The sequence below is a fragment of the Corvus moneduloides genome, chromosome 21 (genome assembly GCF_009650955.1).
Source record: "Corvus moneduloides isolate bCorMon1 chromosome 21, bCorMon1.pri, whole genome shotgun sequence".
Classification (NCBI taxonomy): domain Eukaryota; kingdom Metazoa; phylum Chordata; class Aves; order Passeriformes; family Corvidae; genus Corvus; species Corvus moneduloides.
The window spans coordinates 8116808-8140682 of record NC_045496.1 but is presented as its reverse complement, the minus strand read 5'-3'; the positions used below and the strand labels follow the sequence as shown (position 1 = coordinate 8140682).

The window sequence follows — 23875 nt, the reverse complement described above, 5'->3', positions numbered from 1 at the left end:
AGAAGGTCAAACATGTCCAAAATTAAATGATGCAGTGCTATCAAACTGAGGTGTTTCAGTAATTTTCTTTGATGATTTTAGCCAAATCATGATGTCCCTAAGAAACACCACGATCTCACAGAATTAGCTTTTTTCTCCTGGAAAAAAAAACCGGAACCAGCATTATTTTAAGAGCCTGCTCCTCCAGACTCGACATGTGGAAAAGTTCCCAGGGACCTTGGAGGAGTTGTCAAGTGGAGAAAGCAGTGTCCTGGCAGCAGGACTCCTCCTGGTTTAGCTCTTGCTGAAGCTGAACAGGTTCACTTCAAACTTTTGGATTTTTTGGTTGATTTGCACTGTCCTCTACGTGTTAAGTGAGAACAGTGCAGTGCAGCACTTAGCTCTGATCTTAAATTGTTTCTGCCAAGCAGGCACAGAGACAGAAGCGTCTTTTTCACATCCCTGTGAGTTCTTTGGGACATTTATAGGAGTTAGTACCGTTTATTTCCCAGTTAAAGATTTCCTTGTGGTTGTTGAGAGGCTTAATGGCTTGGAGGTCTTGTATAAAAACTTTGTAGATGTCACCAGTATTTTGTCTTTCTGGTGAGAAGAGCTGTGGTGGAGGGAAGGGCTGGGGAATAGAGAGGGGCTGCAAGGCTGTGGTTCTGCTCGACTTCTGGTGGGACTTTATGGACAAACCCAGCATCCCCAAAAATGCCAATGGTGTACTGTGGAGTGTTCAAATTAGTAAGAAGCTTAAAAATAACATCTTTTGGAAGACTTGTGAGTATGCAACAACCGTTTCTCATTGGAAAAATTGATTTTCACTAGTGTTACAGTGTATATTTGAAGTGGAAGTTGTCAGAACTAAGTGGTGCTGGCAGGGGAGTCTGCAGAAGCAGAAAGATGCTGGCCCCAGGAAAACTCTGGTGTGTGATTCCTGTTGAGAATTTATAGGAAATTAAGATGTGGCAATCATCAGTTTAGAGATGAAAGAAGAGGATGATGTGAGAGGTTGGGTTCGTGGCCGAGTTTGGTGTTATTTCACTTGGTTTTACTGGATTTCTTCAGAGGGGAGTAGTGGCCTGGACACTCGGTGAGCGCCACTGCCAAGTCGTTTCCACTGATTAAGGACTTAGAAAAATCCTTTTTGTTGCCATCAGGGGGAGCTTTTGAGATCTTTCAAGAGTGAAAAAAAATATTTAAAAAAAAAAAAAAAAAAAAAAAAAAAGAAAGGAGGAAAAAAAAAAGAAACGTCCCAGCTCAGAAACAGAGATCTACAAACCAGCAAGCAGCCAGGAGCTTACCTGTGGCTACAACTAAGCCAAGGAAACCAGGGGAGATGAATTCCTTAGGCTGAAAAATTAGAAATATTGAGAGAGGATTTTTTGACTCAATCCACCAATAAAACTAATCATTTTTTTTTTTTTTTTTTTAATTATTATTTCCAAAAAATAACCCAGGAGTCTTTGGAGCACTCAAAAGCCAAGTCCTCCTCTGTTGCTACAGCTTCTGGAAGGCAAATGCTCTTCAAAAAGCTTCTCTCCTTCTAGCTCCTGATGATTCGATGGGGACCTTTGATGCAACATTTGGATTAGCTGCACACAACTGCACTGAGGGGGACCACAAAAGGGGGAGCTTGGCTGATTGCATAACTTTGAGAAAATAATAAGAGGAAAAGAAGGAATTAGAGAGAGAGAGAGAGAGAGTGGAAAAGAGAGAAAGAAAGAAAGCAATTAAAAAAAAATATCTGAGACTCAAGTTTCAAGACTCTTTATGTGCTGCAGAGGAGCATAAGGTTTACCAGCAAAGTGCAACGGGGAGTCTGAGAGGAGAAATAGCTTTCTCTTTTGCCAAGAAAAAAAAATAGGAATGTGTGTTTTGGACTGGACTGAGAAAGAAAGCTGGGGAGATTGCAAAAAGGGGGGTGCAGGATTTTTGTCACATTGATCCATTCACCTTGATTGTCTTCTTTAAAAAATAAATAAGGGTGGGGGAAGTGATAGGGGGAAAGAGGAAGAGAGGAAAAGAAGGGGGGAAAAGGAAAACAGCAAAAGTGTTTGAACCTCTGGAGCTATCTGCTCCTTCAAGCTGATTGATTAGTCATGATCCCTGCAGTTTTAATGGGAATCATTCAATTGGGAAGGTGGAGCACCCTAGAGTAGATTAGCATATTCTTGTTTACTCATCTTCTGAGGGGCTTTTTCTCTTTTCTTTCATTTTGTGGAGAAGAAGGGAGGGGGGGAGGTTGGGGGGAAGGAGGGGGTTGTGGCTTATGTTATAAAGGAGGCCAAAAAAATAAATAGATTAGAGCATCTTTTGGGGGGAGGGAAATCAGTGGGTCTGAGTCCTGGAGAAAGCTGGGGGGTTGTTTTGGTTTTTTGTTTTGTTTTGTGTGTGTGTGAGTGTGTGTGTGTGTTTTTTTTAAGAAGAAAAAAATAAAGGGAAGAAAATTCAGCAGAGAAAAGAAGAGAGAGAGGAATTCCAGCTGTGGAGGAATAGAGGAGAAGAAGACAGATAGAGGAGAAGAACAGAGAAATACATTTCAACCAAGAAGGAGTTTTGATTTATTTGATTTTTATTTGTTTTAAGGAGAAAAAAAATCTATAAGCAGGAAAAAGAAAGAAAGAAAAAGAAAAAAAGAAAAGAAAAAGCAACTGAGAAGGGTTATAAAAAGAGCAAATACCAAGAAGGGTGAACAAGAGAAGAAAGTCAAGGCAAGGAGGAGCCCAAAGCTGGCAGATCGGGAGGATTTGCAGGGGAGAAGGGGGGGGAAGATTGGAAATGCAGCTCTGGAGTTTGCTGCTGCCTCTTGCGCTTCTCTGTACAGCCCTAGCCAGTGGACCCGAATGTGGGATGGACGAGCGCTCCCGCAGGGCACGAAGGGACACCAGGCACAGCCGCCAGCTCCTCCACACTGCCCCGGGCACCTGTGCCACCAGGTTAGCCCGAGGAAGGCGCTCCACTGCTGGGCTGGAGCCTGGGCATGTCCCCCGCAGGAGGCAACAGCGGGAGGTAAAGGACGAAGAGGAGTCCCTTACCCCGAGCAGGGCGCTCTATTTCAGTGGCCAAGGTGATCAGCTGCGGCTGAAGGCAGACATTGAGCTGCCCCGAGATGCCTTCACTTTGCAAGTGTGGCTGAAAGCCGAAGGAGGACAGAGATCTCCGGCTGTCATTGCAGGTAGGTAGCTGGCCGTGCCTGTGTGCAGCATCCCCGCTCCGCGCCGGGAGCCGGCGGAGCAGGCGGCTGGAGGCGTGCGTGTGTCCGGGAGCGGGGTGTGCACACCCAGCCCCGCGGGAGTGCCCCGCAGCACACGGGGGATGGCAGCGCCTCTGCGAACACGCTGGGCTTGCCTTCACCCCGCCAGATATTCCGGGAGATCCCGGAGCTCTGCGGACCGGCTGGAAGTATAGGCTCGCAGGAAAAGTTATGTAAACTTTTGCATAGGGGAAATGGCAGTGCCCTGGGGTAGTTTCTGTCTCTCTGGGTGCGCGGATTGAGGTGCAGGTAGAAGAGCCAGCTCTTACGGTGGGGTTTTGTCTAATTTTCAGGTTGGAAAACTGTAAGTAGAGCATTTGAAAGTGCCTTGTTTGTATGTATGGAAAGAAATGTATGTGACGGGTGTGTGGCTGCGAAGAAACGCATATCTAAGGTCCCCCTACGATTTCCTTGGTTTTATTGGCTTTTTAGTGTACTCCGCTGTTAGCTCTTTAGATGCAGTGTTAGCATGTGGTTTCCAAAAAGCTATAAAGGAACTTTTTGGCTATTGTGAAACCTCAAATGAATCAAATGAGTTTATAAAGTTCCCAACCCCTCGACACTCAGCTACGGCTGGGACTCGCACTGCAGCTAGAGGATGTGTGGAGTATTTTTGTCTCCCCTTAGAAATGGCAAGTGTAACATCAATGATTCTAAGGTCAAACAGCCCTATAAAATCATTTAGTACTCAAAGCAGCTACCAGTCTAAGCTGTCTGAGCTGGATAATAACAAGGAGTATTGCACTTTTCTTATTTAAATTTTATGAGCCCATCCTGAATTTGGGTCCCTCTCCCCGCGTTCGCGCCCTCTCCCCCTCCCTCCCTCCCGCCACCTCCCGCCCTTTCCCCGCTTTAGTGATAAAGTGCAGCGAAGTTGTCGTGAAATCGGATCCTTTTCGGAGGGTTACAAACCCTTATAAATGTCGCCACATCCATCTTTGCTCTGAAGGAAGTCATAGAAAATGGAAATGCCCTTAAAAAAAAAAAAAAGAAAAAGGAAGAAAAAAAAAGGAAACAAGTCAGAAAGAGAAACGAGTATTGGGGGGCGGGGGGAAGACATGTTTTACAGCTCTTTCGGCAAGGAGATTCCCTGAAAGTACAAAGTTTCCATGTCCTAGGATGCCTTAAAGAGACAGGGAGGATTTCCCCTTTCCCTTTAAGTGGAGTCACTTCCTAGCAGGAGGCAGCGCTGCCTGTGCCGGTGGCGCGGCTGCCCCGCCAGCCCCGCTCCTGTCCCCTGCCACCCTCCCTCCTGCCACCGTCCCTCCTGCCACATTCCCGGCCGCGCTGCCCCATCCCTGACCGGCGCGGCTGCTGTCTCGCAAGAAAGTTGCTTTGTCCTGAGGAAAACAAAAACTGAGATGAACTCAGCCGTGCTTTTCCTTAACTTTCCCTAATCCCAGCTGCTCCGCTCGCTTGTGAGGAGGGGGACGCGGTTTGTGCGGGGCTGCCGGGGAGGGCAGGACGTGCCGGGCATGGGCTGGTCCCGTGTGCCTTCAGAACAGTGATTTCATAGGTGAACCACGTTATTCCTTGCTTTATTCCCCCTGGCTTTCTCACACTCTGCTCTTCCGGTTTCCAACCCTAACTTAAACCCCAGGGCTCAAAGTGCTTCCCTTTCAAGTTAGGAAAGGCAGAATTTTGGGTTTACACAGATCTCGTCAGTACCAAAACAGGGTCAGTGTATTTTTTAATGTGTTTAATCCAACACCTGGGACCCCGTGTCTGTCTTTGGTGCAAGTATCTCTAATTCTCACAACAGGGAACCTAGACAAACACACACAAAGATCATTTGTAGTAAAATACTTTAATTGGATGGGGGAGGTTGGGTTGTTGCCTGTATAAAACACTTGACCCATTTTATGCATGGAAATAACATTCCACTGTGAAAAATGAAGAGAAATGCCCCAGTTTTGCACCGTAGAGCTTCAGCTCGGCTTGGGAGGACTTTGTGATTTTTATTTTATTTTTAAGCTCCCCCTGCCCCCCTTGCACGCACTCTTGAAGAGGAGTCAGGTTTGGCTCTGTGTGTAAACACCTGGAAGAGGTCCAAGAGGAACTCACTTGGAGTATCCTCTGCACACCACAGCCTCCCAGACCTGCAGCAATCTTAGGGAGAGATTACGCTTCCCTCAATGAGGAAATCAAGGGTTCTGGCTGCCAAAACTCTTGGCTTTCACATTTTCACTGTTTTGGGATGTGACAGACTGAGGAGCTCAGTTGTGCTGTTGAATTTGCATCTGTAGGACCCCACTGAAATCAAGAGCCCATCTGGGTGTTTGGAGGGGAAGGGACTGGGGCACATTTTCTGGAAGTGCCAGAAGTGAGTTTCTCCCCAACTTTCGTCCCAGTTGCGAAGTGGGAAGCTGTGCGGCTGTACAGATCTGAGGAAAAGGGTGGGATTGACTGGGATACACCTCTTTTTCAGAGTTGCTCTTGTGTCATCACCTACTTTCTGCCCCCCACTTTCTGCCCATGCTGACTGCTCCCCTTGCATCCCTCCCTGCTGGCATATAAGAAATTACTGCAAGTTGTACAGAAGGAGCCCCATGTGTGCCTGTAGGGGAAACCTGTTGTGTCTGTTAAAAATCTCGTGTAGGACCCAAGTTGTTATCAGCTTCTGCGCCTGAGCCCTGACATAACGGAGTTCTTCTGCTAATCCAGGCTACAGGAGTTTCTGTCTGGAGCCAACTCTCCTTACGTCACCCTCTGCTGCAGTATTCAATTTGTTTTCATAAATGGCTAATTTTACAGCGCTGTTAAGTGGGTTCGTCATTGTGCCGGGCCATGCCCTGTCTCTGATGAGAGGCAGTCCTGGTGCCAGGCTCTGCCAATTTTCACGCTGCTTGGCAGCGATGTTTTTGCCGCCCTGTTTGACTCCACTGATATCTGCTCTGGCATTTGTCAGAGGGAAAGCTGTTGGGAAACTGGAAGTCTGACCCATTGATCTGCGTTACGCAAAAGCTCAGGAGCCCTGTCGGGGCTGGGCTGCGCTGCTCGGAGCGGCTCCCGGAGGCAGCTCCCGGCTCCTGCGCACTCGGCCCCCCTCCCTCCCCGGGCCGCAGAGTTCTTGGACAAACCCTGCTCGAATGTGCGCACCTACCCCGCAGCACAGCACATCCCTCTTGTAAACACGCACATGTGCACATGGAATCAATCAGGCGGCTCCGGGCACCTTCCCCCGCGGAGCCTGTGGATGCTGGTGCAGGAAAGGGTTAAGGTGGGGCTGTGCTCGGTTAGGTAATGCACACACACCGTGCAAAAAAAGGGGCTTCAAAGCGCTGCTGACCTTGCTGCTGTTGTAGTCAAGGATATTTCAGTTCCACTGTGAAAACGCAACCCCATCCTAAGAAACAGGATCCTCCCGAGTCCCTGTCAGGGTGTTTTCTGGTGTATGGGGTAGCTCATGTTTTCACAGGAGCGAGATGTTGACTCTTTACTAGCTGGTGCTGAGAGGAGCGGGAAGAATGATCGGCAGCAGGAACCGGAGTAAGAAGGCGTGCCTGCTTCTGAAGAGTGAAAGTTGTTTGTATTTTGGTTTGGGGTTTGTTGTTGTTTTTGTTTTGTTTTGTTTTGTTTTTTTACTTCTTGGTTTCATTCTCCTCTGTCTCTCTATTCCTCAGCCTGCCTACAGGGAGCATGATCCCAACTTAATAAAGCTTCATATGTAAGGGAGTGCCTATGTTTTCCCAACTTCGGTCCTTGATGAACATAAAACTGCAGCAGAATCCAAAAGAAGAGAAAAGCCAAAATCAGCACGGTGGAGCTCACTTAAAGCCACAGCTTTTGCATGTTAGAGACTGAGAAACGTGTCAGGGTCCAGTAATTGGGCAATTATAAGGATCTGTAATTGACACTTCATAGGTCTGGTCCCCCCACGGGGTTAAAGAATATATGTTTACTTTGGGGAGTTAACTTGTTTTCTTCTGAAGTTTTGGAGTCTGATATTGGTTTAATACACTTCGGGTAGAATTGGTGAGCTGTGTCCTATCTCCAGAGCTGATTCTCATGCTGGGTGTGCTGGGAACTGGAGGATGTTTTCAACAGAGAGTTTACTCAGGGTCTCACTGGCATTAAAACACTTGGCAGGTAGATAACGTGGCATTTTCTCATGTTCAACAGCCTGTTATCTTTCAATCGTATGAATTTTCTAGTCATGTTCTGTAATGAAGGACTACAATGAAGGAGTAAATCAAATATAACACTTGTAGTTCTGTTGTTTAATTAGTGCTGGCATGTGCCAGGTCCCAGGGTGCTGGCCATGGTGGGCAGAGTGGAGTGACAGGAGCTGGAACACCTGCACAGATGTTCCTGCAAGGTGACAAGTCTCTGAAACACCACTGCTGAAGGGTGGGGGAAGCTGTGTGGGTTTGGCTTCCCTGTGGATGGGTTCAAATGATTATCCACTTCATGACTATGGATCTGGACATGGCTTGACTCATAGGTCACTGAAAAAATACCCTCACAGCTTTTTAGTCATTTACTAAATATTTGCCTTTGAACAGCACATTTCCTTCAGCCTGTGGAAGCTGGCGCAAGAATCAGGAACTGATTTTTCTTTCCATAACATTTCCTATTTAATCTGGTCTCATTCTTTTGACCAGCTACACTCCAGAGTCAGAACAGCCCAGTTAAAAGAAAGCTGGGGGTTTTTTCCCCCTTAAAGCACTTACACGTAGGCTGTTCTAATTAATTAAATGGTAGTAAAACAGTGAGGGTAATTTGACTATGTGTGTAAAGGATGGCAAGTTTAGATTCCTAAATGATGTATGGCTGTCTCCTGTAGGCACGGAGTTGTGTCCGAGGCTGAGTTTGCCTCTCCAAGCTTCGTTTCAGCCTGATTTATTTTGAGCCAACCTGTTTCGGTTAGGAAAACCCGCATGAGGCAGAAAGCAAGCGGAGAGAATGGTGTTTGGAGAAAGAGCGGGAGCAGGGCTGTCCTCAGGGACCCGTGGAGATGTCTGGAGGAGTGCAGAGAAGAGCTGTGCAGGGCAGGCTCGCTGCTGAGGGCGAGGGGAAGCCCTTGGAGAGCCTTCGCACGCGAAGCCATTGCCAAAGCCAGCCCTGGGCGGGGTTGGAACATCCTGGGAATCAGGCTGGAGCTGCTCTCCAGGTCCCCACTCCCACCCCACGTGGTGCCAGGAGGGGCTTGTAGGTGGCCGAGGGGTGCTGAAGCTGTGGCTGCACTGAGCACAGGTGTCCCCTGTCAGCCCCAGCAACACAGAGGACTGGGGAGGGATGAGCTCAAATCCCAAATCCCAGAGGGTCTCACTGATGCTGGCTCCCTGGGGACCCTAATCCAGACCCTCCACACAGGTAGGTGCCACTTTCCAGTGCAGAACAGGACAGGGCTCTGCTTGCAAAGCTGACCCAGGTGTTTGCTGAGGCAGCTCCATGAGCTTTGAGTCGGCTCACCTTTGCCAAGGGTGGGAGAGATCCTCGGCTGAGCACATTGAACAGCAGAGATCCAGCTGCCAGTGGACACCTCGCTGGTCACTGGGGCCTGACTCAGTTTGCAGGCAGCCAGCTGAGGGGAGCAGGGGCGTTTGGTGGAGAAATGCCTCCTTTGGAGCCTGGATCTGGCTCTGGTCTGTCATGAGAGACGTGAAGCCACAATGCATCCAGGAGCACCTTTAACACAAAAATGTTTCACACCCTGGCAGCCCAGAAAACCAATTGTGTCCTGGGGTGTGTCAGGAGGAGTGTGGGCAGCAGGGGAGGGGGATTGTGCCCCTGTGCCCCTGTGCTCAGGTGAGACCCCACCTGCAGAGCTGCCCCAGCCCCGGGGCCCAGCACAGGAAGGACCTGGAGCTGCTGGAGAGAGGCCAGAGGAGGCTCCAGGGGGATCAGAGGGATGGAGCAGCTCTGCTGGGAGGAAAGGCTGGGAGAGCTGGGATTGTTCAGCCTGGAGAGGAGAAGCTTTGGGGTGACCTCAGTGTGCCCTTGCAGGGCCTGAAGAGAGCTACAAGAGAGCTGGAGAGGGACTTCTGACGGAGACCTGGAATGCCAGGACAAGAGGGAATGGCTTCACACTGAAACAGAGTGGTTTTAGATCAGATATTAGGAAGGAATAATCACCTGTGAGGGTGGGCAGGCCCTGGCACAGGGTGCCCAGAGCAGCTGGGGCTGCCCCTGGATCCCTGGCAGTGCCCAAGGCCAGGTGGGACAGGGCTTGGAGCAGCCTGGGATGGTGGAAGGTGTCCCTGCCATGGCAGGGGGTGGAATGAGGTGACTTTTAAAGGTCCCTTCCAACCCAAACCATTCTATGAAAATGCAGGAACCATGCAGGACCAACAGGGTTTAGGTGCTCTCAAGGCCACAGGATCAACCCGGTGCTTTCACATTGGATTTTCATGCTGGCCCGAGCCAGGAAAAAAAAAGAGCCAAAGTATAGTGTGTTTTCTCAAAAAGACATATTGAAAAAACAAAAATAAACCCTTCCATGACTGGGGTCAGCTGAAATGCTCCCATATAATAGTTTTGCTTCTAATTTTATCTGTTGCTTTTTCAGGTCCTCTTTTCTTTTCTCCAATAGAAATTACAGGAGCAGAAGCAGAGAAGGGACCACCTGGGTTGCCAAATTCAGTCCCCTGCAGTGTCAGGGATATAACAGCAGATAATTAGTCCAAACATTCACAGAAAATCCACTTTGTAGGCTCTGATATAGCACAGGCCACAGCAGATTTCCCAGTGCTCTACTATAAACCAAAGCTCTTTAGCTAAGACCGAGAGTCACCACTTTAATGTAAGACAGGAAAAGAGAAGGACAGATCCACAACATCTTAAGTACCTAAAATCCAAAACATTGGTCTAGAAAACTGTTAAGTATGAGAAAGAAAAACATTGGCTGGTAAAAGGTATCAGCTTTCTTATTTTCAGAGAGTTAAAATGAATCAGGTGTTTTGACAGTTATGAAACTTCTATTGAAATTTTAAGTTGGAATATTTGCCAAAACTGATCCTTTCCCACAGATAGTCTGTTTTGATTAATTTCTCCTTTTCCTGAGAAAAATATTTTATCAAACATTTCCCACCCTTCTCTGGTCTTAGCCTGTGTGGCAGCTCCTACATCCTCTTGTAGTAGGAATGAACACTTTCACTTTATTGCATTTTTACTTCTTTACATCTTATACTCCAGGTTATTGAGAAAATGCATCAGAAAACACTTGTTTGATCAAAATCCTCTATGTTTTTTCTCTCAAGTGTATCAGCAAGTTTAATATCATCTTTTTCTTCATTTACCCTCCTCTCTCAACACTGCCAAATTTTTCATCTAGCACCGTTTACATGGTCAGTATATATCAATCTTATTTCATATATGCAAAATATATTGGACTCTTCTGTTTCTTGGGTTCTGAGCATTTGCTTCATGCATTGTTCTGTGCACAGGTGCTGTGCTGCCCATTTTGTTTCTTTGTTTTCCCAAAAAAGAGGCTTCTGAAGATGAAGCTGTACCTTTCCCCTGACCTCACCCTTCAATTCTTCTGCGCCCATTTCCCCACCTGGGGGTTGCTGACATCTGGATATGATTCTTGATTTTATTTCACCTTTCAGTGGGGAAGGAATACTTGATTGTTGTGCTATTTTCTCTGTCTCTCCACATTTCTCTTCATTTTCTCTGCTGTGAGCATGCATGCACACACACACACCATTTCCAAAGCACCTTTGATTTTCTTCCCAGATCAATAGAGCATTTAAACTCCAATGATCAAGGAGGAGCAGCTTGTTTATTTCCCCACATATTCTGACACAAGTGGCACATCTTGTAAACTGCTTTGATTTGATGTTAGTGCCTATTATAAAGTTTACTCTCCCCAGAGCCATCCATGAAGTTAAAGTACTCTTACTCTGATCAGGAGCAGAGCAGAACTCAAAAAGGTGAGGTAAAAAGAGAACAGGAGTGAGTATCTTACCACAGAATTTTGCTTTCTGCTGTCCTTGCTGACAGTGATCAGAACAATTTGAGGACTGTTGAGCATCCGTAAGTTTGGGCAGCACCAGTGAGGGTACTTTATGTATCACACTTTAAAGTGGACAAATATAAATGAAGGTCTATTATCCCTTGGTAGAATGGGGCTGGATTTGTGGCTACACAGGAAGCATGGATTTCATCCGAAACCTAGTCAAGAAAAATACCACTGAGCTTGGCTGAGTCTGGAAAAGGCTGTGATTTCAGAGAGTTTTCTGTACCTCTTCTCTATAGCCTGGACCTGTCTGTGGTCCTTGCTTCAGGATCCTTTATTTTGCTGGCCTTTTTTGCTTCAGATATGAGAGAAGAAAAACTGTGAAGCCCTAACATGAGGGGAATTGGCCAGAGGAAGGAGACATGTTTATTTGCTTTTGCTATACTCCAAATCTCAAACTGGCCTCTGTCTCTTTCAACCGTTCTTCTTTTCTTTTCCCTCCCTTTTTTCCTTTTTTATTTTTTTAATGTTAAAATCTCGCCCATTCCAAACCCACTCTCCCATTTTCTGTTCTGCAGGGTGATGTAAGTGTGCAACTTTCCCATCCAATCCCTCCACCCTCTCTTATCACCATCCTAGTCTCAGTTTTTCCCCTGCTGTCTGGTGTCCTTGATTCCCCCGCTTTCCCTCCTTCCTGCTCTGCACAGTTGCTGCTTTCCTGCTCCTCTCCCATCTCCTTTGCTGCGGGAGGGTGGTGTCCCCTCCGAGGGTGGCCACAGGTTGGTGGCTTCAGCCAACTGGTGTTGGAAGCGCTGTGGGAACAGAGGGTAAGCAGGCTCTGTGTTTGTGTGCTTAGCCAGGCTCATGGGCTTGCCTATTTTCCGGGAATTATTGATATTGTTCTGTTTAATATCCATCCTCGCCGTGCACAAACAAGGAGTGAGCGGTCGCTCTCACAGAGAGGGAGCGAGGGGGAATTGAAACTGAGAAGCATCTGGAATTGGCCTGGTGAAGCAGCAGCTGAGAGATATGATACCAGCTCATGAAAGCAAAAGAATTGCTGTGCTAGGGAAACAAACCACTCTGTTCTCTGCTGGGCACCTCCTGGGGCCTGGTGGGCTCTCGAGTCTTCCTTTTGGGTGATATTTAGGGCTTTTTTATCTCTTCTCCTTCCTCCCCTCCATCGTGTTTTTCCTCCTTTGCCTTATCTAATTTATTGTCTCTCTGTTTGCTTTAAATCACTTTCCCATATGGATTTCTCTCTTCTGACCCATCTTCCCCTCCCTCATCTGATTCCCAGGAGTCTCCTGTCGTCATGGAATTGGGAGAAGAGCAGCCCTGTTCCTGACACCGAGCATCAGCTGCAGGCTCCTTTCCTCCTTCGTTTTCTTCCTTGTCTGTTCTCTGCTGTTAGTGTTGGAAACCTATTCACAAAGATCATCCACTGGATTGAGGAAACAGATTTTATCACCATTATTTTATTTGTTTTATTCAAGACAGGGAAAGAAATAGAAAGGAAAGGCCTTTGCTGTTACCAGTGTTTCTTAGTTTTGAATGGAGTTTTTTTTCTCCTGTACTAATGTATCCTAGTGCTGTTATTTTCCTTTAGCATTGCAGCAAGATTACGGTTTTATAGTCCTGATCTTGCCACAAAACTTCCTGCTGCTGCTGGTGATAAATCTCAGGGGCGAGAGAACATATCCCTTAAAATCAGGGGAACTGAGGAATGGAGGGATGCTCTGATTTGTCCTGGTTGTGGTGGTGTGCTGTGACAAAGTCAGCAATCAAGCCCAGCAGCAGCCCTTTTGCTACCTTTTATAATTGTTTTTTAGGGATGGTGATGGTTATTCCTCAGCTGAGATTGTTCTCCATGTGAATTCCCATGCCCTAATTCCTGTAGGATGTTTCCTTGTAGCTGTTGGTGGTTCTTCAGTGGATAAGGGCAGTGCTGAGCCAGTGGTGGTGATGGAGTCTGGCACCTGCCAGGTGACATCTGGCTGGTGACAACACAGGGGCTGGGGGAAGAAGGCACTTGGCATTTGTGACATGAGCTCTTTGGAGATGGCAGAAAATCAGATGGTCTGGAATTCATGTCTCTGAGCCAGACACTCTGGTGATGGTGGAATCCACATGAATGACTGTATTTCTCAGATGGAACAGTGTGCAGCCCACAATGGGAGAGAAAAGCAAATATCAGCAAAGCCCCTTAGTTCAGAGCACTCCTATTTAAATTGGAATACTTTGATATTTTTTATCTGCCTGCACATTGATTATTGTATTGACTTGCTGAAACGGCTTGTAAAACATGGAAGTTGCAACTGCTTATCTTCCTAGGAAATGCTGAAAATCTGTCTCTGGATATCTCAGGTTATTAAACCAAGGACAAAAACAACTAATTTACCCCATAGTTAAATTCAGACCCGGTGAGAGGTTGCAGAAGGGGCCCCAGAGGATTTTTGGGGAGGGATCACCGCCCAGTACACACCCTCATGGCTAAGCAATCAGTCTTTCTGTCGGGAGCATCACCAGGGAGGATGCACATCCTACAATCCATGGGAGTTTCTTCTGAATGCAGCAGCATCTGTGCTTGTAAAGTGTGAGGTGCTAAAGTTGAAATCTGGAGCTTGCATTACTACTGTCTTACATGTCATCTGTCTTGTGGATAAACAGAGCAGCCTCACGGAGGTCAAAACAGCACCTTTCACCAGTGATAATTTAATGAGAATTATTTTCAGTGTAAACTAGACAAGAACTGGAAGTCTCCTGTGAAGCTCGTGAATGGAGATGTTCAGGGAGAAAAGGAGTACTGGGAGAAAAAGCAAATGTTAACTAAATGCATTACACACACGGTTTTGAAACATACTTGGCAGAGGGAAGGGCGAGCAATATAAGCCAGATTCTGCTGTTGAACACACCAATGTAAACCTAGAGTAACTCCTTTGGAGAGGAAATCGGGGGGGCTGCTCCAGACCTGTGAATGTGTAGAATTTGGGGCAGAGACAGAGGGCATGCAATGGGGAAAGTGACCAAGCTGAGAGGTGGATGTTGTGGAGAACAACCTCCAACTACCGTCACCGCTGTCGGTGGTTTTATTTGGGTGTGTAATGGTTATGGTGATGCAGTGGGAAACATTTGTACAATGTGGGGTTGTTTTTGCTTTTTGAAGTATTTTCTGCATATACCTATATCGTAATCCCTCCAGACTGCGGGACTGGGCCATGTACCAGTGTTACAGTGAGCCCTTTGTGTTTCCGGCAACAAACACTCCTGAACTCTGCTCTCCAGGCTTGTGGCCTAAACTCCTTCACCCCCGCCTGTACTGTCCCATCTCCAGCAATAATATTTCCTCCTCTGTTTATAAACAAACACCCTCAGAGGAAGTTCACGGGAAGAAAAGTTAGTTAATGAAAATCAACCACGCACCCAGGCCTGGGCTGCGGGCTGGAGCCAGCAGGGTTGCTGGATGTTTCCTACCCTGCATCTGTTTGTAGGAGTTTCTTTGATGAGATGTTTGCCTGTCGGTCTAATTCTGTGTCTTCCTCATCTTTTCCCATCGTCGTGGAAAATATAAAAGAAGTGGGGAAAAATTGCGGTCTCAATTTGCTTTGAAATCAGCATGGACAATATTTGGGAACCCCGAACAGGGAGATTGACTTCAGTAACCCTGTAGATTTTCTTCTTGGTAAATCCACAGATTTTGTCTGCTTTGTTGTTGTTGTTTTTTAGCATCAAAATCTAGATTCTGGCTCCTGGCAAAACTGTTGCTCTTGAGTTGCGCAAAGGCTGTAAAAGGACTAAAATAGCCCAAAGGATAATTGTCCACTATACTCTGAGCACAGGGCTGATGATACATCTGGTGTTGCACATTATTCTCATAGAGCCACCCCTTAAGGAGGTAGGAGTGAGCTGGACCCAGGGGAGTGGGTAACACAGGGCTGTGGTCACCACGGGCATGAGCGAAGCACGGTAATGGTACTGGCAGCTGGAAAACACAGAATGTTTTTTGACTCGTTCCAGAGGTCCCACAAACCTCTTACAGCACAGGGGCAACTGAATAAATAGTCCATTTTCTTGTGGCTGCTCCTGGGTTGTGTCTTTAGCACTGCACCTTGGTCTCAGGTACAAGGTGAGTGGATTAGGTGTTTGTTTCCTCTCAGGAGAAAATTGGATTCTCTAGTAAGTCTTTCTGGCCACTCAAAATACATAGGAAGATCATCAGACAAAGGAAAGCTCTGGCAGTAAGGGAAGTAGCCTGGTCAGGGCTGTGGTTCCTCACTTGGGCAGAGGTGTGGTGTCGATGCAGTGCTCATGTCACTGTTCCAGGCTCCTTCTCTTCCATAAGGAGTGTATTTGGAAATTGGGGCTAAGGAAGCTTTTACAGATATAATAGATGTGGAAGTTGTGGTCCCACTTTTAGTTCTAAGAGCCTTGAAGTTTTAGAAGTGTACTACAAAAGGTCTCCAGTGCTGGCAGAATCCCCATACCTTAAAATGGGATGGTTTAAAATAGTCTTATCCATTGCTTTTTGTTGAAAGAGCAGTTTCTCTTACTGAACAAATATCTTCTGTCAAGTCTTATCTGTAAGACTATTCCAGTGTGGTCTCTCCACCTCCCATTCCAACGGGGGGAAGATAATCAGAAATGAGCATTTTGCATTGCAGCATGGACAGAGTTTATCCATTGTTGCACAACCCCTTTGCTTGCGAGCAGGTTAAATAAAGGAGCAGGGTGGGGCAGTGGTGGAAATGGACCTGGTTTATGCTGGTGAGCTTCCTCCAAGAATTCCAGCGTAACTATCAACAGTTTCTCCTAGCAGGAAAGTTGAGCGATTCATTCTTACCCTTTGAGGAGTTCTGAATTATTGAAGTGCAGAGGATGTTCTGCTGGGAAAGGCTGTAATTCCCCGCAGTCCTCTTTGCTAGGGATGGTTTAATCAAACAGACTGTTTACGTTCTGTGTCTCAGCAGAGGCAATGCTCCAACAGCAGTGGTCTTCAACTGGACGCTGTAGCACTGGGGGTTTATTTTATTTTGTTTTAAACATCAGCATACCACCAGTTTTACTGGGAAATGGCCATCTGCAAATACCTGCAAGCTCCATGGAACAGGCCAGAGAGGGAAGCAACAGCAGCTGCGTCTCACAGAGGCAAAATGAGACAGCAAGGGGGCTATGTTTCTTCTCCAGAGGTTTCTGCAGGGCTGGGATTTGGCAGCAAAGGTGGGCTGGGAGCACTTGCACTCCTGGAGGAAGAGACCATGCAGCAGGAGGAGGCTGAATGTTGGTCCAAACTCTTCTCTGAGCCTCAAACAACTGATGGTAGAGTCAGAGAAGAAAAAGCCTTTTTGCCAAAACCTTGTGTTTTGCCTCGCACTGTGAAGGCCAAACTGTTCCATGAACAGTTTATGTGCTCTCAGACGTAAGAGGGCTCAGACTGAATGAAATGGGAGTTAAGTATTCCATGAGAGAGACAGAAGAAAGAAATGAGATTAGGACAGCTCTTCCTACCACCGCCCATCTCTCCCCTCACTCAGGAGGAACATCTTTTGCACCTATATCAACAAACCGACACTTTATTGCACTTCTGCAGTATGTCCAAAATTGGCCATAAACCTTGAGTCAAGATTTTAACTTGTGTTCAGACACTTTCTTTTTTTATTCTTCTTTGGTATATTCTGGAAGTGATGTATTTCCGCTCCCCACGCGCAGGATCTTCTGTGCATCACTGAGGAGGACGCACGTAAGTAGGCAATGTGGCCAACATTCTTCCAAACCCGAGCAATCCAACCAGCTGTTCAGCAGGGCTGTTATTTATTGAGAACTGTCAATGTGTTCAACATATGGTGTCCTTTGCCCTGTCGAGCCAACAGCCTGGCTTTTATGGGTTTCTCTGACACTTGTCACACGCTGGTGACAGGACGAGCTGGAATGGGCACATGGGTTTATGTGAACATTACTCTAGAAGGGCATTGCAACAAGATGTTCTATAAGGAAAGCAGAGACAGAGACCAGTTGGCAGAGGAGAAAACAGAGGCTCTTGCAAACGGTAGAGGTTTCTTTTTGGCTGGTGCGTTCGGAAAGAGAACAGAGATTTCCTTCAGCGATAAATTAGATGCTTGGGGAGAAAGAAAGGGTGTTTGTTTCAGCAGTGATGCAACTCCTGTGTGAGAGAAGCAGACTCCCTCTCCTGTTAATTCCAGCTGCTGGTTCTGTGGCAGAGTAGACGTGCACAGGTTGCTTTGGGGTTTTAGTTGCTGCTCTGCAATTGCTGTGAGGTGCCTTCAGGTCTGTCCTTTGCGTCTCCAAAGGTGGGATAATGGCTCTGAGCAGCCTGCAGATAGATGCTGTTTATAAGGGTGAGGACATGCCATTAGTGCAGTGCTTCATGAATGAAGCTGTAAATGACAAATGCCACTCCTTTGCACCAACAGGTTGGAATGTTCAGCCAAGAAGCCCGGTTGGCCAGGGTCGTGCTGAGTTCTTGTGCTGCAGTAAAGGGAAGACTGAGATTGTGGAGTGCCAAAGAGACAGAAAGACAGGGGCACATCTTGCCAATCTCCTACTTATCTATTTGTCCCATCTTTTTTCTCTTGACTTGTGTAAGCTCGTATTCATGAGTATCACAGGTATTTATTCTCCCCCACTGAAAAACAGAGCTGTTGCCTGAACAGTGTGACTCTGGCCACATTCCCTCCTATTCAGCACAATGCAATCTTGGCTCTTTACTGGTTAATATTTTCTGTCAACAACCTGCAAGAAAACAAAATCAGTGCTGATAAAATTTGCAGATGTTGCAGAATGCAGGGAGTGGTAAACAATGACCAAAACAGGACTCTCAGTTGGGTGTTTTCAAAAGCTGAGAACATGCAAACTATGCATTAGAGTAAAGCCAAATGTGAAGTCATTCATATAGAGAGAGGGGCGGCGGGTCACACACAAAGGATGGATTGGGGAAAGGATCTTTCACCTGGAAGCTGAATGTGGAGCAGCAACTGCCTGTTGGAATAGATAAAGCATGTAAATGTGAACTGCCAATGTGAGGCTGTGGCCAAAGGTTTGGAGTCATGATTGGCTGGGTAAACAAGGAGATATTAAACAGGACTGGGGGGGTTGTGTTACCCCTGTGATGACACTGGAGTCGCTGCTGCCAAAGCACTTTGTCCCATTCTGGTGTCTGCAGTTTAAGAAGGATATTGTATGGAAGAGGATTTAGAGAGAAAACAACTAGCAGTGACAATAATTATGTGATTTGTAGCAAGCCTTGAAGTGTTGGACTCAAGAAGATTAGGAGGTGACTTGATCACCATGATCTTTAAACGTGTGTTTTGGGGATGTTAAACTGATAATTGGGAGTTGGAAATGAATAATAGAGGATATGAGTAAATCCAATTGATCCAACGGAGACTAAGCAACTTTAGAACAGAGTATTTTAGCAGTGTTTTAGCCCTGTGAGTAGTCAGTTATTGAAAAACCTTTCTGAGTGGAATGGTGGAATATCTGTCACCATAGCTTTCAATGTAGAGCTAATAGTTTTTCCAAACTACAAGGTCTTTAAAGAGGAATTAATTCAGTGGTCACCCATATTGTGTCTAAGAACTTCCAATGTCAGAGTATTCTGGGTTTTTCAGCTATTACTGAAAAAATGGTTGAAGCCAACAGTAAAGCACAAGCAGCACTAAGATGCCAATTTCAAATCTTTTAATTTCTCTCTTTTTAGTTTCTGTGGGGTCTCCTTGATGCTGCTAGGATATTTCTGGTCTCCACAATATTTACAGCTCATTGTAGGGTTTCCTCACCACCACTGTAGTGGAATTGTGAGGCTCTGTCTCATATGATATTTTTAATCCTGTTTAGATATTGTCACCTTTTTCCAGAATGATGTGCTGAGCAATGACTTGACTTCTCCTTTTTGAAACAGTCCAGTGCACTGTTGGAAAACCACCTGAAAAACAAGACTGAAATCTTTTCTCATTGAAGGTAGTGAGAGCTTCACTGTTGACCTCAATGATGCCAAGAATTTACCTCCAGAATACAGACTTTGGGGAGCAAAATCAAGGTTTCCCTCTGGAAGCTGGACCATTGACAATGCCAGGACTGTGAAGCCAACAGATCAGACCCTTAAAAACAAAGTGGATGACAAAGCAGAGAATAAGCTGGGGGTGACTTTAGCTTGTCATCCCCTTGCTGGGTGGTCTGCCTCAGTCTCAGGGCAGAACAGCAGTCCAGAAGGGCATGAAGGATGCTGGAATGACCTATTGCTGTGAGTTTAGCTGAGTTGCAAACAGAAAACACTGACCAAAAACCTGTCGAAGGTAATTAGTGTTCTGAGACAGGATTTAATTTCATTTGATCCATCCCCAGCTGGAGACTGTTCCTCAAAACTCAAATTTAAGCCAAGTGCTCCAAATGCCCCAGTCTGCTCCCTCCAAGCCATGTGCACATGTATATATAGGCCCCTGCACAGAGAAAATCGTGCCTGTACATGGTATTTTGTTAGTCTTCATTGCTCTGCTTCCAAATTTAACCAGAAGTAGAAGGGCTGAAATAACATAAGAAAGGCTGGACATATGATATTTCCTGCTGCTCAGCTAAATACAAGAATTGCCAAAAATCTTCCAAGGTAGCTTGTTTCTTTTACATTTTTCTCCCAGTTCTGCAGACTTGAGAAGGTCAATTACTTTAGAGAAGGGTTTGGCTTTGGCAACACTTATGGAAAGCGAAGCAGAATTATGACCTTTTGGAGATTTGCCCATCGCTGTCCCATCTTGTCCTTTAAGAACTAAAGGCTGAATTTTCACAGCTACAGTCTTCGGTTTAATAGGTGTGAATTTGTTTCTGTGCACTTCTAAGACACCATGAGCATCTGTGTGAGAATTTTCTTTTAGATGTCTATTTATTTGTGCTCACAGATCAAGTGATCACTGGTATTTGTAGAGCAGAAACACAGGCTCAGGTATTTCCAGGAGGAAAATCATACCAAAACAAATGAAATTGGATTCTAACCGAGCAGAATAATAAAGCTCTAAAATTATATACTTAGGTTAGTATGTGGTGACTCCAGCCTATCTGGAATGCATGCTATAATAGTTGTATCATGTTAGAGAGGCAGGTTTTTTTTCAGCAGGACGTTTCCTAGAAAGCAGAAATATCTCTGTGGTTTGTGTATGGGTTTGGAACTTGTGTGCAAGTATGGAGCAGGGAATTTGAGGCATGAAATAGTCAGGATTAGTGAAGGCCCAGATCCCTTTCATAAATGACAGCAGAAAACAGGCACGAGCAGCTCCCTTCTCCCCACTGCTGTTGCAGCCTCCTCCTCTGTGGATTGTTTTGGAGTCAGTTCTTTGAAGGTTGATAAATGCCTCAGTTGTTTCTATTAGTACAGGAAAGATGCAGTCATATGGGAAAGCCAGATGCAATATTTGAGTCTGGATAACATCTAAGATATTTTTACAATAAGATATTTAATTTTTGCAGAGGCAAAACCCTTGCAGGATATAAATCAGTGTAAATGCACTGGAACTACTCAGTTTTGCACTCACAAAGTGTCTGCCCAAGAATGTTCTCAAAATCCAATTAAATAACTAGAACTGTTTCATGTGGAAATGCCCCTCAATTACAAAGACAAGTCTAAGCTATCATGATGTGATTTTTACAGTCTCCTTGCAGGGTGCCCTAGTTTGCATTCATGGAATTTTTTGTTTTTGTTTTGTTTCTGTAATAATGTGGATGTTGGCCATCTGTCTGATCCTGGAAAGGTTGTAAGGTTGTTCCTGCTCCCCAGGTTCTCTTCCCACTCCCTCATTGATCATAATGTTTGATTTAGGTGCCACTAGATTTCCTCCTTTGTTCTCCAGCCCTAACCTCCCCCCTGCAAACACACATGCATTGTGCAATGGTGTAAAAGCTCTCCTGGCTGCAGCTGGGAGTAGTAACTGCTCAGCTGGTTCCAGCACTGCCCTAAAGCTGCTGTAAAGGTCAGAGACAAGGGAATTCTAAAAAGCAAAACAAGCTGTGTTGTTGTCCCCCCTTTAATCCTGGCTGTGTGTTTTGATCAGCACCACAAGCCATCTCATATGCAGAGCTCTGCTTCTCCCAGCCCTGTGTTTGTGGCCGTCCAGGGCAGCGTGTCGGGCATTTTTCCAGCCCCACTCCGGGCTCGGGCGCTGCCGCAGCTGATTGACTTGCACTGCTTGTCAGACACAAAGCACATTTTGAAAGGAAATGCCATATTGAACTCCCCGTGAGCTGATGGGTATTGTGCACGGTCATCTGATGGCACAGATGTGCCCCTAATAATCCTTCCAGGAGAATATTTCCTCCTGGGATGCTCTGGCCATCTGATCTGCTCTGAGGTATGCTGACCTATCTTGACCCAGTTTATGATCAATTCTCTCTGCTGTTTTCTAAAAGGAGCCCAGAAATATCACTTTATCATTTAGATTGCCTGGAAGCTGTGGTACTTATGTGTCTGTTCTTTCCACAGAAGATACTCTGTGGTTGCTCTCAAGCATTAACTCTTACAAAGGGGAGGAAAGCCACCCTGTGTGAGCAAGAGTAAATTTCTCTGTAGAGCTTTGATAGCTAATCAGTGCTTGGCAAACAGTGCAGGGAGGAAGAGAAGATGTGGAAGCAGAGGTGACTTTTGTTCCACCAAACAGTTGCTGGGTACCTTCATCTGTGTGAGTCCAGTGACCCTTTTGCTGCTGTGCCTTTATCTTAATGTCCTTTTTCTCAGGTTTGTGTGTGCTGTGCATGTGTCTGTGAAGGATGGATGGTTTCCATGCATTCCTCCTGATGTGTATCCATGTGTTTTGCAACACCTGCTTTTCAAGTGGGAATGGTGTTAATGCTGGGTTTCTCTGGAGGTGAATCAGCTGCCTTGGGTACAATGGGAGGGTTAATTTGTAATCTGGTTCTGCTGAGCAGTGAGCATAGATAAGCTTGGGAGTTCAGAGGTGTGTGAGGATCCCTTTCAACCAAACCAACAAACTTACTGAGGGCTTTCCACTCCTCATATTTGAAGGATATCTGGGTTTTCATAAACACTAAACTCAACTTTTTAATAAGCAGGCTACAATAGAATGTCTAAAATTGGCAGCCAAAAATCTGAATTCTTGTCTGAATCAATCTGGATGCAAAGTCTCCCATATTTGTGACATACAGCAGTGATTCCCTGATGGAACATCAGACTTTGACTTTAAGTAGGATCCAAGAGAAGCCTGTCCCTACTATCTTCACTGTTGCTGTGCTTGCGTGTGTTAAAATCCTCTCTAATAACATGGACACATACTGGTTTCTCCAAGCTTCATCCAAAAATATTCAGTTGTTTCTAAGAACAAGGCAGGAGAAATAAATAGTTTTGTAGATATTGCAATATCCTTACCCTTGTCTGGAATGTTCCCGTGATCCCAGACTTCATAGCGGGGACTGAAGTTTGACCCTTGCAAAGGATGTGCATTTTTCTGTCCATCTAAAAGGCCGCCTAAAGCTGGTTATTAGATCATAAACAGTTTATTCACCAAGCACCAGTCTCCACTGCTCCTGCAGCTTTATTGTGAAATGCTTAAGGAGATCTAGATAAGGGGCAAACCTTCCCACTAACCCTTGTTTACGCTGAGGCTGTAGATGAAGGAGCCCTTGGAAAAGTCATACCCAGCCCAGGTCTGGCCCTGTCATAACCCTGCGAGGACTCAGCTCCTCCTCTGCCCTGTGGTTACAGTGCTGTGTGTTCACTTACACCTCAAAACCCTCACAATCTGTAATTTCTCACTAAGCCCAGCCTACCAGATGTATTTGCAGTAAGCTCTTCTATACTGTTAGCGGGTGTATTCCCACAATAGGCTCAGTGGAGTGTCACTAACATGATTGCCCATGCCAGTGGCTGCTCTCTTGCAGCCCACATGATTTTGTTATCAAAAGGGAAGGATTGATGTAATGTTCATAACTAACCAGCCTCTATAAATTCATGTCTTGCTGTTCTAGTCATTCTCACCTCCCTGTTTTCAGACTTCAAGGTATCTCACTGAGCAAATGAGTGACTGGGAATTTGAGAAACAGTACAGAATATATGCTTAATTTGATGCTAAATTACACTGATATAAAGATTTTGATATTAAAGAGCCTTGGGCTAAATTCTCAATGTTAATTAGGCATGGCTGTATTAGACTCTGTATTCTACACGATGAAGTTCTTGTCTTTCAAGTCAGAACAAAAAGATCTCTGTCCTTCTGTCTCAGATCTGAATCCTCTGGCATAGCTTGTAAATGATAATATCTGGTGTGAATTCAGCTAGATTGACAGCAGCAGCAAACATCTCCTTTTTGCTCTTTAAGTAGTACATTGCCACCTGAGCAAGCCTCAGGTGGTTTTCTTGAACCGCTCCTTGTCTCAGGGGGTGACCTCAGGAGGCCTCTTAGCTGTGTTGGAAATGGTATAGACAGAGACGTTGCCTTAAGTACTCTGGACTTTGAATTATTTAACTATTGTGGAAGGAAGCGGGGGCTGGGGGAAGCACGGCAAGGGAAAGGAGAGACTATTTCTCCCCTTTGTAAAACTATATTGGGTTCAACGTCATACGATGAAATATCCAGTGCAGAACTCAAGAACTGCTCCAGTGGATCTTCACTGACTTATCCAATTGCATGGAACATGGGGATACTTAACCCAAATCTGTCGGTTTTAATTATTTTCCTCTGGACAGATAAAAGCTTTCTATAGGTTCCTGTAGAATATTTGCT

At 45.7% G+C, this 23875-nt stretch overlaps 1 protein-coding gene across 1 annotated transcript in view; it reads left to right on the top strand.

Annotated features, from left to right (window-relative positions):
• The first annotated feature begins 2244 nt into the window (after positions 1-2244).
• The window catches only part of PAPPA (pappalysin 1), a 180471-nt gene continuing 158840 nt past the window's right edge, over positions 2245-23875 (top strand). Inside the window, exon 1 of the mRNA XM_032130945.1 lies at positions 2245-3160. Coding sequence (XP_031986836.1) covers positions 2764-3160 — 397 coding nt within the window. The 5' untranslated portion in view covers positions 2245-2763. The remainder of the gene's footprint in view (positions 3161-23875) is intronic.